At 42.8% G+C, this 19662-nt stretch overlaps 1 protein-coding gene across 2 annotated transcripts in view; it reads right to left on the bottom strand.

Moving 5' to 3' along the window:
- Nucleotides 1–19662, bottom strand: part of DNER (delta/notch like EGF repeat containing) — a 324264-nt gene that overhangs the window by 53149 nt on the left and 251453 nt on the right. For both annotated transcript variants that reach the window (XM_067740313.1, XM_067740314.1), the window contains exon 8: nt 17623–17847. In XM_067740313.1, coding sequence (XP_067596414.1) covers nt 17623–17847 — 225 coding nt within the window. The remainder of the gene's footprint in view (nt 1–17622; nt 17848–19662) is intronic.

Below are 19662 nucleotides of genomic sequence, written 5' to 3'. Positions count from 1 at the left end.
TTTCCATTCTTCTATCTTCCCCTACTTCTTGTAGTTTTACGGAAATATTTCCTATCACTCTTCATCAGATTATTTCAATCATCTAGATCAGAGTTTCTCAACCAACAGCAATTTTGTCCCCCAGAAGATATCTGGCAATGTTTGGAGACATTCTGGGTTGTCACAACCGGGGTGGAGGGGAAGGGGTTGTTGCTGGCATCTGGCATAAGGATGCTGCAAACCACCCTTCAATGCGCAAAACAGCCCCCCAACAAAAACCTACGCAGCAAAAATGTTAACAGAGTTAGATGGAGAAACCCTGCTCTATACCAGGGATCAGCAAACCGTGGTCCACAGGCCAAATCTGCCCCAGTCTGTTTTTATAAGTAAAGTTTTATTGGGACACAGCCACACCCATCCAAGTATGTATTATTTATGGCTGCTTTCATACAATGGTAGATTGAGTAGTTGCAACAGAGACCATATGGCTTGAAAAGTCAAAAATCTTGACTCTCTGACCCCTTATAGAATAAGTTTGCTGTCTTGATCTGGATTCACCCAGAAAATCTTTTTTCTTACAGGAGTTTTAGATATTAACCCCTTACCAAAGACATGGTTTGCAAATATTTTCTCCCATTCTGAAGGTAGCCTTTTACCCTGTTGATTGCTACCTTTGCTGCGCAGAAGCTTTTTAGTTTCATATAGTCCCACTTTATTTTTGCTTTTTTTGCCTGTGCTTTTGTTGTCATATCATTGCCAAGACCAATTTTATGAAGGTTTTCCCCTATATTTTCTTTCAGGAGTTTTACAGTTTCAGGTGTTAGGTTTAAGTCTTTAATGCACTTCGTGTTGTTTTTTGTCAATTGTGTAAGATAACATAAATGGCCAACAGGTATATAAAAAGGTGCTCAACATCACTAATCATCAGGGAAATGAAAAGCAAAACCGTAAGGAGATATCACCTCACAACTGTTAAGATGGCCATAATAAAACGAAACAAAACAAAACAGAAAATAACACGTGTTGTTGCGGATGTGGAAAAATGGGAACCTTCATACACTGTTAGTGGGAATGTAAAAGGCTGCAGCTGCTACGTAAAACATAAAAAAAAGTATAGAGATTCCTCAAAAATTAAAAATAGAATTACCATATGATCTATAATCCCACTTCTGAGTATTTATCCAAAAGAATTGAAAATAAGATCTCACAGAGATATTTGCATTCCCATGTTCATTGTGGCATGATTGACAATAGCCAAGAGGTAGAAACAATCTAAATGTCCCTCAACAGATGAATGGATAGAGAAAATGTGATATGATATATACATACAATGGAATATCATTCAGTCTTTAAAAAGAAAGAAATCCTGTCATATGCTATAACATGGATGAACCTTGAGGTCAGGTACTAAGTGAAATAAGCCAGTCACAAAAGGACAAATGCTTCATGATTCCACTCATATGAGGGATCTCTATCTTAACAGGATAGATTTCATGTTATTTGGGTTTTATCACTATTTTTATTTTTATTTTTTTGGCCGTGCCGCATGGCTTGCGGGATCTTAGTTCTCTGAACAGGGATCGAACCCGTGCCGACAGCAGTGAAAGCATGGAGTCATAACCACTGGAGCGCCACGGAATTCCCCTTATCACAATTTTTAGAATATATACACACACACACACACACAGAGTTAAGTTTCTTTTGCCTTCTTCTCAGTGTGGAACAAGGATCACCAGCAGCATCTTTTTGATCGTTTTGCCCTCCCAGCAGATCTTTCAAAAATCAACTTGGAAGGATAATATATAACCCTACAAGCATCTTCGACCTCTGAATTGTGGTGTTATTTATATAGACAAAAATCAAAAGCAAATTTCTTGAAATCTTCCACAATTGTTTTTATTTTTTGAAAACAGTATCATCATCCTTTTCCATTAGCAACATGAAAAGCAAGTGAGGAAGTTATTTTACAGAGACAATTAAGCTGACGAGCTTTTTCTTCCTTGGGGGAAAAAAAATAAAGGTTTCATATTCTAAAAGTGTTTCTTTAGAGACGGTAACATTTAAATGTCTTTATGGAAATGTCAAGACACCCTTTACACTGCCAAAGAACCTAAATCGGACTGTTTGAAGAAAAAGGAATCTCTTCCCAAACAGAAGGCTTCTGTGAAAATGAGACTGCCACCCCCTGCTGGTAATTAATTCGGACAAACAAATTAGCTCAGGGCAGCCCAGGGTCTAGAAAAATTAAGCTAGTCCAAAGAATTATTTTAAAATAAAATCGAAGATCAGAAGGGTGGGCTCAGAGTAGCCCCTTCCGGGGCACTGATTTTTATCACCAGTGTTCTGATCATTGTAGGACTTGATCCTGTATATTCAGCTCCAGTCACTTCCTTAGACTTGATAGAACAAAACAACCAACTGCATGTGGGGAGTGAGAAAGAGAGGTTAAGACGGCTGTCATGTCTAGAATGTGTGAGTAGATGATGCTGCCGTGAACACAACTACGACCAAAGGAATAACAGGTTTTAGAGGAAGTTGCCCAGTTGGATTTTGGACACGTTTAACTTGGGGCTCACGTAGCCAGGTCCACGTGGCAGTTGGGAAAATGAGCTTGAATAGCATAGAAAGAGCACTTTGGGAGCTAGATGCCTGGAAGTGATGTTGAAGTTTTCATCAAAGAAGAACATGGAGAGGAGAAAAAGAGACCAAGGTCGGATCTATGTGGATGGGCAGATGGACAGCAAGAAGCCCAATCGGGACTCGGAGCAGGGACGGAGGAAGGAGAGGGGGAAATCCCAAGGAGTGCGGTCATGGAAGCCAAGAGAGGACAGGAAGCCAGGGAGGGCTGGTTAACAGCGTCAAAGGCTCTAAGAGCAAGAATGACAACTGGATAGGAGATCCGGAGGTCACTGGAGACCCTCAAAACCCTGGCTCTCAATGCGGGCTGTACTGCCCTTTAGAGGCTGTTTTGGAAATTGGGGAGGAGGACGGATTGCTCATCATAACTACTGGAGGATCCTACTAGAATTTGGTGGGTGGAGGCCAGAGATAGTAAACACCTGGAAACATCTGGGATTCCCTTGCACAAGTGATGGCCTGGCACCCTCCACAACCTTGGACTGTTCCACTGACCATTCGTGTAGGCAAAACCCTGTTGACAACCTTCGAGGCCTAGAACCTAACTGCTTTACACGTACAACAGTTTTTAAGATATACTGAGTTTTCCTGGAACATATATACGTATATGTATTGATATACTGGATAAATCAAGAGAAGATTGTACTAAGAGTTGTTCCCCAGTTTGGAGTATCACTTCATAAGAGTAATAGCTCTTAAGTCACCAATAAAGCACACCTACATCAGCAAACAAAATAGAATAAAAATCACCTCTTCGGGTAATTTTCTAAACACACTACCCGGAGTACCTTCCCCTAACAGTTACTCATCACAACACTCAACTGATTTCCATCACAACACTTATAAGGGTCTGAAATCATATTAACTTTGTTCTTTATCAATTATTATTTCTCTTCCTCCACTAGAATATAAGCTTGAAGGCAGAGGCTACGACTGCAGAGTTCTCAGCTGTACCTGCAGTATTTGGTACAGAAAGCATGCTTAAATGATAGCTCTTGAATTAGCACCCCAAATGCCACTGATTAAATCAATACACATTTAAGATATGCCTATGATGTGCCAGAAGCTTCCAGGTACTGTGATTACAAAACTAAATGGCAAGGTCTCCAACCACAAGGGGTTTATTGTCCGGTAGCACGTGAGTGGTGTCTGCTTCATAACAGGCCCTTTACCTGTGTTAACTTGTTTAACCCTCGTGACAACCCAAAATGATAATCATGGCTAGTCCCAATTTAAAGAGGAGGAATTAAGAGTCAGAGAGGTACATACTGGTCAGAATGGCCATCACTAAAAAGTCTACAAATAACAAACACTGGAGAGGATGTGGAGAAAAGAGAACCCTCCTACACTGTTGGTGGGAATATAAGTTGGTGCAGCCACTGTGGAAAACAGCATGGAGGTTCCTCAAAAAAACTGAAAATAGAGTTGCCATATGACCCAGCAATCCCACTCCTGGGCATATATCTGGACAAAACTGCAATTCAAAAAGATACACCCACCCCTATGTGTGTAGCAGCACTATTCACAACAGCCAAGACATGGAAGCAACCTAAATGTCCATCAACAGATGAACGGATAAAGAAGATGTGAAACATACATACCATGTAATACTACTCAGCCATAAAAAAGAATGAAATAATGCCACTTGCAGCAACATGAATGGACTTAGAGATTATCATACTAAGTGAAGTAAGTCAGACAGAGAAAGACAAATATAATATGATATCACTTATATGTGGAATCTAAAACATGACACAGGGGCTTCCCTGGTGGTGCAGTGGTTAAGAATCTGCCTGCCAATGCAGGGGACACGGCTTCGATCCCTGGTCCGGGAAGATCCCACATGCCGTGGAGCAACTAAGCCCTTGAGCCACAACTACTGAGTCTGAACTCTAGAGCCTGCAAGCCACAACTACTGAGCCTGCGTGCCACAACTACTGAAGCCCTCACACCTAGAGACCGTGCTCCACAACAAAAGAAGACACCCAATGAGAAGCCTGTGCACTGCAACGAAGAGTAGTCCCTAGTCGTTACAACTAGAGAAAGGCTGTGCACAGCAATGAAGACTCAACGCAGCCAAAAATAAATTAAATAAATAAATTTAAAAATAAAATAAAATATGACACAAATGAACCTATCTATGAAACAGAAACAGACTCACACAGAGAGCAGACTTGTGGGTGCTAAGAGGGAGGGGGTGGGGGAGGGATGGATTAGGAGGCTGGGATTAGCAGATGCAAACTAGTATATATAGAATGGGTAGACAACAAGGTCCTACTGTACAGCACAGGGAACTGTACTCAATATCCTGTGATAAACCGTAATGGAAAAGAATACAGGGCTTCCCTGGTGGCGCAGTGGTTGAGAGTCCGCCTGCCGATGCAGGGGACACGGGTTCGTGCCCTGGTCCGGGAAGATCCCACATGCCGCGGAGCGGCTGGGCCCGTGAGCCATGGCCGCTGAGCCTGCGCGTCCGGAGCCTATGCTCCGCAACGGGAGAGGCCACAGCAGTGAGAGGCCCACGTACCGCAAAAAAAAAAAAAAAAAAAGACAACGTGGGTACTTTAATCCTGAAATAGGTGCCCTGCCTCGAGTATACAGCAAAGGCGCTGAGCAACGTCACCCCAAAGGGCACCATTATCCCGAGTCACTGCTTCACACGGGCAGCGAAGACCACTTCCGGGAAAAACTCAAGTAGCCCCAGCCCTGAACTTCCACGATTAATTAGCCCCGCTTTCACCAGTGACAAGTTCAAATACCTGAATTTTCCTATGTATGAAACAAAAGTCTCTTTACACTGGGCTTTTAAAAACCCTACTCTTCTCCGTTTCCTCAGCCTCATCTCCTGAGACTCACCTCTGTGCTGGATCCGGTTTCCTGCTTGGCAAATTTTGACTCACTGCTCTGTCTTTGATCCCAAACTGTGTTTTTTCTTTAACAACTGTCTGTTCTCTTCTCATTTCCTTAGCACACAGGTGGGTGAATTTAGGAGATGCTCAGTCACAGTGGGTGAGGTGAATTTGCTAGGAAAAGTGGAATCATAGGGCAAAATAACCTTTGCATGCATAAATACGGAAAGTGGTTCTTTTCTTTACAGATGTCTGATTTGTACAAATACAAAAATAAAACGCCTGGAAAAATGTATTCCAAAATTGACAGTGGTTTTTGTTGGGCAATGAAACTGAGGGATTATTTTTTGTATTTTAAATATGCCAGTTCACTTTTTCTAATTTTCCACAATAGAAATATGTTATTTACTTCTGTAACACAAAGGGATAATATAGATACTTTATGGGTATTTTACGTGTAGTATCACAACTCCAAACCAGGTTGCTGATGACCAAGGGAAATGATATCTGTACTCTGTGTCTAACACTTGATGGGACAATAGGAGAACTGGTCAGATTAGGAAAAGTCTGACTTTATTAAGGGTTGTTTTTTTTTTAAGTGGAGGGGAAGGAGATGAGGGCATTCCCATAGTGTATAGAGGGAAAAATCCAGTCTCCTTAGAAGAGGGCACTTTTTGAGACACGAGGGCTAGCCATCATAACAATATATAAATGGTGACTATATAAATACACTAAATTTATGGTAGAAAAGCAAACAACCACTACTCTGAGTTAGTCCTTACAAATAGTTAGCATTCTCCTGAACAAATGAAAGGATGTATTGTAGATGACACAGCTGAATTGGGACTGTGCTGATGAAGGGCCTCAGAAGTCCAGAGAACCCAGCAGTGAACCCACTTAAACAGATGCTCTTGCATATCTAAAGGCGTTTTAACCTTAAAATTGCCCATCATCTTGGGAATGATTGCAACTGTGTAGACCTAAACATTTCTAGAAGTTTCCTCTTGGCTCTGCCTTTAGAACTAGGTCACAAACTAGTCACGCGAAAAAATCAATCTCTTCATAATTTTTTAGCCTTGTCTTATGAATGTCGTTTTTGGCCATTCAGGATGCTTTTGGCCACTAGAGGGTGGATTCTACCTATGATCTATATCAGCTAAAGGGAAAAAAATGTTACTCGGGAGCTTAACGAAAAGGGAAATGTGCTTTACAAAAGGGAAATATATGGCACGAGAGGATGCAAACACTTAAAGAAGAAATATTGTTTCCTTTAACAAGAAAGCTTAACATTCATCTATTTCTTTATAGTTTACAAATTCACCGATATGCTCTATAAACATACAGCAGCTATGGTTAAAATTATCCGTGATAAAGTAGCCTATTTTTCTCACTGACTCGCTATAAAAATTATTTTTAAAAATGTAAATGCTTATAACACCATGGCGAAAGCACTAGGATTCAAGATTAAGTGTAACGACAAGATAGTATTTCAACTTGATTTTAAAGATTATTGCGGTATGTGTGTTTAGTTATAAACAGTAAGTAACTTTTTTTTTTTTTTTTTTTTTTTTTTTTGCGGTACGCAGGCCTCTCACTGTTGTGGCCTCTCCCGTTGCGGAGCACAGGCTCTGGACGCGCAGACTCAGCGGCCATGGCTCACGGGCCCAGCCGCTCCGCGGCATGTGGGATCTTCCCGGACCGGGGCACAAACCCGTGTCCCCTGCATCGGCAGGCGGACTCTCAACCACTGCGCCACCAGGGAAGCCCTATAAACAGTAAGTAAATTATTTTAATGGCATCATCTTATAACCTCATTGATTATCTAGGATGTTTATAAACACATGTAAAAATGACTTGGCTTGTAGTTGAGATGAGGTAGAGGATGAGGAGATCCGGAAAAGAAAAAGTAGGCATAAAGCCCTCACATTCTAGGGCTTCCCTGGTGGCGTAGTGGTTGAGAGTCCACCTGCCGATGCAGGGGACGCGGGTTCGTGCCCCAGTCCGGGAAGATCCCACATGCCGCGGAGTGGCTGGGCCTGTGAGCCATGGCCGCTGAGCCTGTGCGTCCGGAGCCTGTGCTCCTCAACAGGAGAGGCCACAGCAGTGAGAGACCCGCGTACCGTAAAAGCCCTCACATTCTAGAGGTTTTTAGTATGAAACAAACACACCAAGATGGACACGGGGCCCAGCACAGGCAACGGATGGGTGACAGGGCAAAATCAAAGAGTAGGGTTTTAATAGGCACCTTGGAAAGAAAATAAAACCTAGATGACTATTTTCACACAAGTATGTATGTTAACAAAGAGGAATTTTAAAAGGTTAAAGTACAGGGAAGTTTTTAAAATGTTTTATTCCTTTTAATTTATTTCACAAACTATGGTTAAATTTGATTTTAATTTGCCACTCACCCAGTGATCACAACATATTCTTTTGCTCTGTCTGCCCTCATGAGGGCGTGTGTCTGTGTTCATCACACTAGACGGGTGGTCCACACAGTGTGGTCCCCAGACCAGCAGCATCTGCATCACCTGGGAACTTGTTAGAATTGCAAGTTCGCAGGTCACACCCAAGGCCTATTGAATCAGAAACTCTGCAGGTGGAGTCCAGAGCTCTGAGATTCAATCAGCCCTCTACCTGATTCTGATCAGCACACTCAAGTTTGAGAATACCTGAGTTATAGAACAGCAATGCACACAACATCTCCCACCAACTTCTGATCCTCAAAGATGCGAGGAAATGGTAGGAGTTACGTATGGCAAGGGCTAGATATGGCATATGGTAATGCTCGGTAACAGCCATGGCCTCCCCTCAGCATATCAGTAAACCAACCATAAAACACACAGTCAGAACGTGCACCAGTCACAGGCACAGAAATAAACCAAGAGTGAAACGTGCAGTCAAATAACCTGCCAGCCACAGACACGGAGACTAAACAAAATTACACTCCTCTTGGGATTTGCTTCAGGGAAGAAAGCGATGCAGAGAAATCCCAAACCAACAGCAGATGGCAAATTTGAAAAGGAAGGCTAAAATGAGGGTGGGTAATAAGGGTATAGAGGTGGCAAGCATTTATAATTTCTCGCTGTGTGACTGGGAGTCACATATACCTGTTCAGAGGAGGAGAGATAAGTCTAAATTCAGATTAGTGAGCACAATTTTTCCCCACATCCTCTTATGCAGCTTCCTTGACCCATGGGAACAACATTTTAGCTGAAAAGAACACTATCAGAAAATGGCAGACAGAACTCAGAGAAACAGAGTAGAATGATGGTTGCCAGGGGCTGGGGGTGGGGAAAACGGGGAGATGCTGGTCAAAGGTACCAAACTTCCTGTTATAAGATGAATACATTCTGAGGACCTAATGTACAGCATGGCGATTATAGTTAATTATACACTGTATTATATACCTCAAAGTTGCTAAGCGTGTAGACCTTAAAATTTCTCACCACAAAAAAGAAACAGTAATTAGGAAGGTGTACTAACACTCTGGAGGTGATCAGTCTGCAATATACACATGTATCAAATCAACACTCTGTACATCTTAAACAAGTTATAGGTCAATTAAATTTCAGTCAAGCTGAAAACAATTTTTAATTTAAAAATTTTAAGAAAATGGCAATCTACAAAGACTTTTATGAACCAAAAATTGGGAAACATGATCTGACAAAGTTGTGCTGTTTCTAGTGATAACATGCAGTCTCATGGAGACGCAGTTTGGTACCAAGGTGTTTGTGTGATGGAAAACAAAACTTGTGACTGGCATTTTTCCAGAAAATTCTGGTGCATGGACTCTGCGATGCAGACCGTAGATGTTTTTCCCCAGGTATGTTTACTTCCACCCTCATATCACTGGGGACATTCAAAGAGACAATGCAACAGTGCAATCTTCTAACTCTCTATTATTAGTCATGGCTATTCTCAAGTAAACATGCTGAATCTTAAAGATTGTTAAACGATATGGAAATGCGTCATAGTCATTCAAGAGTATTTTTAGAAGCACACACCTCCCACTTGGCCACCATCCCCAAGGGTTGTAAACTCATAAGGGCCCAAGCTGACTCTTAGAGTTAGGACTTTAACTAAAGAACTTCATGGAGACAATTAACCACCAGAACTGTACCTCGAGGCAACCAGATTACAAAGAAAATTTCAAAATGTAAGTAAGCTGGAGTCAGAACTCAATAATTTTAGTAAATCCTCAATTCTATTCCTATTGCCTCTACTGATTGAATATTAAGGATGCCTAATAGTAATAAGGCATTTATTCATTTAGGGTCACAAAGCAGTGGAAAGTCAAAGTTCTGGACATCAGAGCTTGCTCAGGCAGAGAACTAAAAAACAAAAGTCAAATATGAAGAGGAAAGATTATTACACTTGCCTATTTGACGATTTTTTTTATAGCTAGCAAATTCAATTTTATTTTTTAAAACTCTTTATCTACCACCTGCATATCCTTTGGAACCCAGACTGTGTGTTCTGAACCCTGGCATGTTTCTAGACTGCCTCCCCTTCAGAAATACATAAATATTTGAGACCATTACTATAAAAAGAATAAAGTCGAGAGGCCAAACAGTCCCAAGACAGTGTTACTTTTAAAAATTATTTGAGATTATCTGCACCTCTGTTCCTCTTTGAAGCAAACGTAAATCTTGTGATTTTTTTTCTATTGGGAAATTTGATATTTTCAAACATATAAAAGCTCTGTGGAAGAGCAGTTTCCTTAATTAGGTACATCCAGCAGCCATCAGGTCAAGTGAAATCATAAGTCTCAGTTACAGGCAGCCCTCAGCATCCACTGTGAAGCCGCTGAATCTGCAGTGAAACGAGACCAGAAGCGGCTCACCTACCTACGAGCAGTTCGATCTCTTTGGAAGTCAAAGTCGTGCTGCCCTGTGCTGGGAAGTCAGAAACTATTGCTCAAGAGTCACTCGGACCACAATCAAGGCCACTCCTCAAGCATGGCTTTGAGGTGTCCTCTAGGAGCCCTGAAATGCGGTCCTACTCAATTCTAAGCCCAAAGCCCTTTCCCTCACACCTGGTATGAGAGGCAAGGCGTGCCTAATTTTAATTCTCAATTTCCAAATTCCCAGACATTCTCAGCAAGCCAAAAAATGTTAGCAATCGGATCATAATAACTTCCAACCACAACGCAAGAGTCAGTGGCTCAGTTACAAAACAGTTTTAAACAAGTTCCCATCTGACTTCCAGGGCCATGGGCTTGATAAGAATTTCCTGAAATTATGTGCTGGCAGTGCTTCAAACAGAGCCATCCTCAGAAATGCACTGGTTAGTGACGTAAGCTGTTATCAGCGGCCACTTCTGACTTCCATTCCAGGTAAGAAGATGTAAAGTGATTTCCGCCGTCCTCGCTGACCCTGCCAGTTCCTACCGCCGGGAGGTAAATCTCATACCTTTTCAACAGGACTTCAGCCAAGAATGCATTCTGAATGATTTGAATTTGAAGTGCTGCTGTGGGGGCAGAAATCCCTCCTAATTAAAGGCCAGTTCATTAACACTTTCATCCATATGGATTAGGCATTTACAGCGAGGTTAAATAGACTGTGGATCGATTTTTAATGTCAAGAATCTCATCAAAATTCCTTATGCAGCACCAGCAAGTGCCCTTCACTCATTACCACTGTCCTTCCCGCCCTCGTATTAATCCCTCAGGCCACTAGCCTAAATTAGAAGGCAAATATCACAAAGTCTCCCTGAACACGCCCCGAAATTAGAATCAAAACAAAATGGTGATGAAGAATGGCCACGGGGGTAATTGTGAACACCACGAGGACAGGTCCCTTAGTGTCTGGCCGTCTGGGCAAGCCTGACTCAGCTCCTCGCTCCTGGGCAATGTACCCCCCGCCACCCCCCGGCCAGTCCTGCCCTCCCAGGAACTTCCATGGCTCAGCCTTGCCCAGAGACCCTCCCAGTCCCAGCGGCCTCCTCTAACCTCTTCTGCTGCTGCCTCTAGCCCCCGCCTCAGTGCAAGAATTCCCTAACACTCTCACCAATCCTTCCCCTTTCGGTTTATACTCTCACCCCATCTATCTTAATAGTTGACTTTCTCTAGCACCCACACACCAGGAACTCCATCCTCACCTCCCTGGTGTCATGCTCAGGACCCAATGCCGGTCGCAAATAACAACTGTTTACTGGCACATCCACTTGGTTGGCCTGCCATTCCCAAAGGCCTTCTGCACATTTCCCTGCTTCTCTGAGTTACCCAAGTTAAAGCCTCAGCAATACCTTTGACTCTACGCTCACCTCTGGTCCCTGAAGTCACATGACAACCAAACTCAGATGATTCCACTCCTCAGACAGATTTCAGGTCCGCCCTTCCAATTCCCACCGCCGTTAAGTTCAAGACCTCACTTCCACTTGCCTGAGCTTTCTGACTGATCTCCTGTCTCATCATCTTTTCTTGACTGTAATATCTAATTCTATCAAAATAATCTTCTGAAAGTCACCCAATCTTTCTTGAAATCACCCAATTCCGTCAAAATAATCTTTCAAAACCACAGATGCGTTCATATACACTGCTGATGCAAAATGTTTCCAAGTCTTCATTTTCTGACTCCTTAGCACCTAGGTTCACCCCAATCTACCCCAATCAGCATTTTCAGCCTTACTGCCATCACTGCAGCCAGTGGATCTTATCCTGCAGCCAACTGGACCTCTGAACTTCCCCCCACCCCACCCAGGACTTTTGTTCCATAGCAACCTTCCCCCATGGATAAATCCAAACAACATTTCAGTTTCCAATTCACTGGAAATTCTGACTGAACTATTGTTAATATGAAAATTCAATCAGTATTTTGAACACTCAGTATTTTGAACATTTTAATCAGTTAAGTCCTGCCAATGCTCTCAAACCAAAGGCCACCAGGGACAAAACTGTAGTTGATGCAGTTGGGTTTCTTACTCATTGCAGCAAGGGGAGTCTCGGGGTGTCTCAGTCAGAGAGTGTTAGACGGGGCTTATTATAGGATTTGAACTCTGGTTGCGCGATTTGGGAAGGAGTCACTCTGCATGCTGTCAGGAAGCAGGAGCAATTCTACGCTTGAGTATTGCAATGAGTCTTGTCTATGGGTGGAAGTAGGCTAGAGCAAGGCTAAAGCTATACCTGGCGAACAAGCAGCTGGCCCTCATTTGATTTGCAATCAAAGGGGATGTTTGGTATTTTGTGGGTTGCATGGTGACCTTGTTTTTATCTGTACTTAGACAAAATTATGACACGATCTTGTTTGTCTCACTTTATCATGGCCTATGAGTGACCGTGTCTGAGGTCAGTGTTCAGTGTGGGTGTTTACGTCTTTATGTGCAACAGGAAACACCACGGCCCAGCTGTGGTCACCAGCTCTTAACAACTCCAAGGCCTGCTTGTAAGTGTCCAACAAGCCCCCAGATGTCAGGGGCTGCTCTTCTCTTTCTCAGTTCTTAGTGTCATCATGACGTCAAGAGATTTAAACGTTTTCTTAGGTGAAGTACAGATTATGAAGAGCTGCTACTGCCGCAGCGAGGTAGACCGGATTCTATCTGGGTTCCCAATGGGGAGGGCAGTTATCGTATTTCAAAATATAACAGAGGAAGGGCATGATAATAGGGTTAGGATGTGGAGAAAGGAGGCAGTATATTCTATAAAAGCAATGATACTCAAGAATAATATGATGTACAGATCGGGACCCTCCTAGAGCATGTTCGACACAAGAACTTCATCTTAGCAAACCTGGTAAGGTTTCCTAGTTAATAAAACACGAAAATTATCCACTGTACTTATCCAGGAAGCTAAATGCAATTAGGTTTTCATTATCAAGCTAAATGTTTTCATACCATCGTAGGTGTACCTTTTTCTTTACTGCTGTTAACTTGCTATTTAAATCCTGACCATTAAGTCTTATCTTAGATTCTGTTTCCGGCAGACACTATCAGAGTGATGTTGCTAAGTCTGAGTCTAACAGGAGGAAGCAATGCCAACTGTGTCTTTTAGGTCATCCTGACCAGAAATGCAGCCACAGGGAAGGATGTCAAAAATAGAAAAAACAGTACCTGAGATTCTTATAGATAGAATTTCCTTTACAAAAATTCATTTGGAAAAAGTCTAAACATCCTTTCTTTTAATCCTCTAATGCCTTATACCATAAACTCCTTAAATAGTAACTTAAGGCACACTCTGTAATGGCAAGGTTCATTCAATTAAACAAACAAGGTTGGAGTAACAACTCAAGTGTATCAGGCAGGGGCCAAGACCAGTGAACTCAGGCAAACCACTTCCCTTCTTACCAGAGATTCCTTCCAGGACTGGTCAGCACCCAAATGGCATCTCCAGATGCCACCACTTCTTCAAGAACACATGAGACATTCTTCTCCTTTCAGGGGCAACAGCAGGTCCCAGGCGACTCCAGGCCCTGTGGCCCTGCTTCCCACAGTGTTTGTTGGACTCCAAGTTCTCTCTTTCTCCAGTCCTTAGGAGATTTTAATTTGTAATTTTTTTAGAGTACATGTGGCCTATCACTTAACACTGTCACTGAAAGACAACATTTCAGTGCTTACTCACTGCTGACATTTTATTATCTAATACTAAAATCCCATCAGAACTCCCTAGCGTGATAAACTCAAAATGAGGTTTGAAAATAAAGCACCTGGCAAATCTGATTTGCTGCCATCAAATGGCATTTTGTCAGATGGGAGCTAATTATCAACCTGACATGATTTCAATCTGCTGCCACTTTATGCAATGGGGCCTGCTTGCTCTCGACAAAGAGGATCAGGCTTGCCACTCTGGAGCAAGACACCCAATTTCACCTACACTCATGAGATTCTTCTATTATGCAAACTAGTGGTAAAGCAATTACAAGCTCTGAAAGATTAAGACTAGAAATTTCGCATTCAGAGAATTGTCATTTTCACCTCTTAGAATGTAAATTCTTGCCAGATGTTAGGATGCCTTTTTTGTTTCACACAATGTCCCCTAATGATCTGAGGAAGCAACCCTTCTAAAAGCAATTTTACCTCCCAAGTTCGGTGAGAGAGCTTTGACAGAGCTTCGGGGCTCTACCCCGGGGGACTGCCTACTAAATGCAGGCATCCAGGAACGGAACACACAGTCTTCAGGCTTTCAAGGCTCCTTAGAGGCTGGGCATTGGCTTTACCAAGCTAAATGCTCCAAATGGACACGAATGAAGGTTGAGCAGAGAACAGCAGAAGGGAAGGAGGAACTTCAACAGGAGACACGTCACCCTTTTGGCTTAAGGAAAAGTGTTGGAATCTCCATGGATAGAAAGAAACAGTCACGCTTACTACTCCATGAGAGGAAATGTACTGCGTGTCTCTCATCTAACGCTCTTACACACGACAGAAGATCATGGTCAGCAAGAGGACGTGGTCAGTACCTTGTCCCAGGTCTAGTCTGTGACCTCAACTGCAGCTGAACTCACGAGCATCTAAGACATTATTAGTGAAAGTAAACACCGAGGCCCAGAAATGCCCTGTAAATTCCTACAGTGACAGTCAACGAGTGGGGATCTCATGGGTCCTTTCTCCCACCCTCAGCTACTGCTCCCTGGGTGGACAGAGAGACACTGGGCAGCATATTTTCCACTTAGGACCATGTAAGCATCTGCACACATGTTGACAGACTCTACTTGGTATTACTAAAAAGCCACGTGTATCTTTAAATAACCACAACCCATTTCAAGTTCTCAAAATACACCAACTAAATATAAGGGCAAGTTTAATATGTTTAAGAGCGGAAGTCAGAGGAGAAGGGGAAGAGGAACAAAGCCGCCTCCCGGTCCTGTGACATGTGATTCTTCCCTTTGGGCTCCCTGAGGGAACCAGGACTCCCAGGAGACATGTGTGGAGGATGCTCTGAGGTTCTGCTCCAGATGGCGGCCAAGGGCATTATTATTACCCTCTGTGTTATGACATCCAGAGCAGGGCGTTGGGAGTGGCGTGCTCATGAGTCATGACGTGAGGAAGACCGTTCTCCCGGGACAAGGGCAGCTTATTTCACCTGCAAACACAAAGTGGTCTTGGGGCCCCACTTTCCCAACAGGCAAGGGCACCACACTGCCCGGGCTCCCCCTCAGCTCCCTGAGGCCACGGCACGTGCCTGCAAGGCACATGGAAGAACACTGGCCCCCAAGGGGGCAGCGGCTCCCATCTTCACACTGACAGGGGAAGACGCGTGTCCATGCAGAAAAGTGTCCTCGTGTCACGTGTAGGGTTGAAGAAACTCCTTCCCCACGAGGTTTATGCAAACCCCCCAAATGTTACTGGGATAGTTAATTTCACGCGTCAACTTGGCTAAGCCACAGGACCTGCACGTTTGGTCAAACGCCAGTCTAGATGTTGCAGTGAAGGTCGTTTTCAGGTGAGATTAGCAGTTGCATCAGTAGGCTTTGATTAAATCCACTACCCTCCGGAATGTGGGTGGGCCTCATCCAATCGGTTGAAGGTCTTAAGACCAAAGACTGAGGTTTCCCGAGGAAGGAGGAATTCGGGCTCAAAACTCTAATGTAGACTCCTTGCCTGAGTTGCCAGCCTGCCAACTTGCACTACATTTTGAACTTGCCAGTCCTCACAACTGCCTGAGTCAATTCCTTAAAATCGAGCAAGTTCTCTCCCTCCCTCTCCGTCTCTCTCTCCCTCTCTCTTTCTCGAGAATCCTGCTAATGCAATTACCAGGCAGATTCAACAGCCCCATCCCCTCTGTATTTCAGAACAGAAAGGAAAGGGGCACTTGGAAAAATATCAATCCCATGATCGTTTACAAAACCAGAGAATTGAAACGTCTACATGAAAGAGGTTTTTCAATACCCTTCAAATGCTTAGTTGCTTTTCCCACTCACCCCTTTAGGTGCCTCGTGAGTATGAGATGTGCCCCTTGAGAGTTCCAGACCAGGCACAGGACAGTGGAACCAGGGCACCTGGGCTGGAATCTGGACTCAGCCTGAGAGGGTGTGTGGCCGCCAACACGTGGCTGAAGCAGCAATGAGGCATTTCATACCTCGGGGAGACGCGGCTCAACAATATCCACCTGGCAGAAGGGCACTAAAAGGACCAGAGACGTGAAGCACTCAGCTCAGAACCTAGAAAGATGAAGCTCCCTAAACAGTAGCTTATTGTTATACAGAAGTTACTAACAGAACACACTTCCTCCTACCCCTCAACGGGGAGAGAGACACACACAAGGATAATTAATATAATGTTTTAAAGACCAGGAAAGGGATATTGTTATTGATTGTGGGAACTTGGAGGAAGGAAAGCTGATTCAGCCCCAGAAGGGGAAGTTTGCAGGTGAGATGGGGTGACAGGGCAGCTGGCACCCCGGGTGGAGGGCACTGCCTGGGCAGAACCAGGAGTTAAGCAAACCAGGGGACTGGCCAGCCATACTGATGCGCCAGAGGCGGGGACAGGGGGGATCACTGAGCTGAGAAACGTTCTAAAGAGCCAGCTCCTGCAAGGATGCAGACGCGGGCAGGATAGAAACCAGAGGAAAGGAGGAGCTGCCCCGTGTGCGTTTTTTCAGACCACACCAGGAGGCTGTGCGGACACAAACTTTAACCAGGAACCACTCTGACTTCTGAGCGTCAAAACTTTCACAATAAACAATCAGCGATACCAATACAGAAGAACATTTGGAAAGTAAATGATGGAACTTTTGAACATTTACACAGGAAGTCACAGGTCCTCTAACATGGACTGTGCCCCGAGTAAGAATTTTAAAAGGTGATAAAATTCTGAATTTACTGCATTCTGCTTTGCATGCCCATTAAAATGAAAAACGTTCCGTTAACCTCAGAACCCAGTAATAAAAGATACGTAATACAGTAAAAGCTCTGGAGTGACCTGTAGTCAATTGTCCAAAATAATTTAGCTGTTATAAGATTGAGCCTGTTTTAAATTTTCTTCGTTTTGCTTACTTGTATTTTCTTCTTTTTCTACAATGACTGTGAAATGCTCATGAAAAGGGGAAAGGGTGCTTTTCAAAGCCTGCCTAGGGGAAGTCTAAAAAGAAAGGGTGTCATACATGAGTGGGGTTCACTTAGACAGACAGGTAAGCCCATACAGCGGGCCACCCTGTGCTCAGATGCAAAAGTTGAAAGGCTTTGAGATTGGGGAAAGAAAGGACTTCCGGTCCATGCGTCGTACCCACCTGGGTCACAGAGGCATTTATAGCTGGTGCCCACGCTGCGGCACGTGCCATGGGCGCAGGGGCTGAGCGCACAGAAGTCCACGAGCTGCGCGCAGGCTGGGCCCGTGAAGCCCGCGCTGCAGCTGCAGCCGAAGTGCAGCCCCTCGGCGTAGCAGGTCCCGTTGTTCTGGCAGGGCCCCGAGGCGCAGGGGTCCACCTTCTCCTCGCAGGCAGCGCCCAGGTAGCCTGTGGGAAGATGCAGAAGCGGGGAGGGGTAAAAAAATTAAACCGCATTACACTTAATAACCAAGAAACTGGGGCTGCTGTTCTTAACTCTTCTCCACTGTGAACTGATTAATGCACAACCCAAAAAGGTGGGTTTACTTAGCTTTGGTAACCGGGGGTTACATGATGAAGCCCTGTGCTTCCATTTTGGTTGAAATACAACACATATGATTGCTTAGATGTACAGGGACATACATATATTTATATGTATACGTGTGCATGTGTGTATGTATAGACTAGAAAGATGCCAAAAATAAATTAGTGGTGATTCAGGAAGGTGGGATTGGGGTCAGTAGAGGGATTTCACCTCTTATTTAATACACATTGCTGGGGGAATTTATTCCTTATTTTGTTTTAATAGATAAAGATATAATCCTGAATTTAAAAATGAAAACCCATATAAAATAGTGAACAATGACAAAATCTTTCTCCCATCTTTCTCCCTTTGTCCCTCACTCCCTTCTCTAGAAGCACCCACTGTTAGCAGTTTCTTTAATACATGCTTTTCAAAAATGTGGTTATTGTAATGAAAAACGAACTGTGGTGTAGTCATGCAATGCAATACTTCTGGCAACAAAAAGGAATTAAGTTCTGACATGTGCTCCAACGTGGATGAACCTAAAAAACATATGCTAAGCGAAAGAAGCCAAATACAAAAGACCATACATTGTATAATTCCATTTATAAGGAATGTCCAGGAAAAGTAAATCTATAGATATAGAGAATAGATAAGTAGATGTCTGGGGCTGACGTCGAAAGAGAAATTGACCAAAAATGGGCATGAAGGGTCTGCTAGGGTTGACGTAATGTCCTAATATTGGATTGTGAATTGTGGTGACGGCTGCACAACGCTGTATATTTACTAAAAAGCACCGAATTGTACTCTTAAAATGCATGAAATTTATGATATGTAAATGGTACCTCAATAAGGGTTTAATTTTTAAAAATTTTAAATGTGCTTCTTGTGCAGCTGATTTATTTTGTTTTGTGTATGCGTGTCAGTATTCCTCAATTTAAAAAATCACACATACTCTTACTGTATAGCACAGGGAACCATAGTAAATATCTTGTAATGAACTATGATAGAAAAGAATCTGAAATATATATCTATAACTAAATCATTTTGCTGTACACCAGAAACTAACACAACATTGTAAATCAACTATACTTCAATTAAAATTTTTTTTAATTGTACAGACATATATACGTGAATCTATAGGTCTGTGTGTCCAAGTAAGTGTTTAACAATACTTTGGTGAAACCTATTCTTTTAATATTTTAAGAGCAGTTTGAAAATTAAGTGAAGACTATTCAAGTTTTAGAAACAAATTTAAATAATTTTTCTCATATACAGTTCTTATTCCAATATTCTACTTCGCTTTTCTTATCTAGATTTAAATTTATGTTAACCATCTTCACACAGAACTCTCAGCAATATTGGTAATTTTTGTTGTTCAGGACACAGTGAATATATAAAACAAACAAAAATAGTTCCCAGACTTCATCTAAAGCATCACTCATAAATTGTCATAATCAACTTGATATTCTTCTGTACAGAAATAGAAAATTTTTTTAAAAATCCAATGTTATTCAACATCTTATAAACTTCTCTGTAGCTTTGACATTTTAAATATCATACTAAAAATGTACCACACAATCAGTTTTAATAACACTTGAATTCTCCAAAGAGTAGCCAAGAGTGGTATTTAACTCCATCCTTCATGAGATGTATTCCATTTCCCTCTGAATGAAAAGAACATAAACACATTTCACCCT

The sequence above is a fragment of the Pseudorca crassidens genome, chromosome 6 (genome assembly GCF_039906515.1).
Source record: "Pseudorca crassidens isolate mPseCra1 chromosome 6, mPseCra1.hap1, whole genome shotgun sequence".
Taxonomy (NCBI): domain Eukaryota; kingdom Metazoa; phylum Chordata; class Mammalia; order Artiodactyla; family Delphinidae; genus Pseudorca; species Pseudorca crassidens.
The sequence above is the reverse complement of the archived record's forward strand: the minus strand, read 5'-3'. Positions and strand labels throughout refer to the sequence as shown.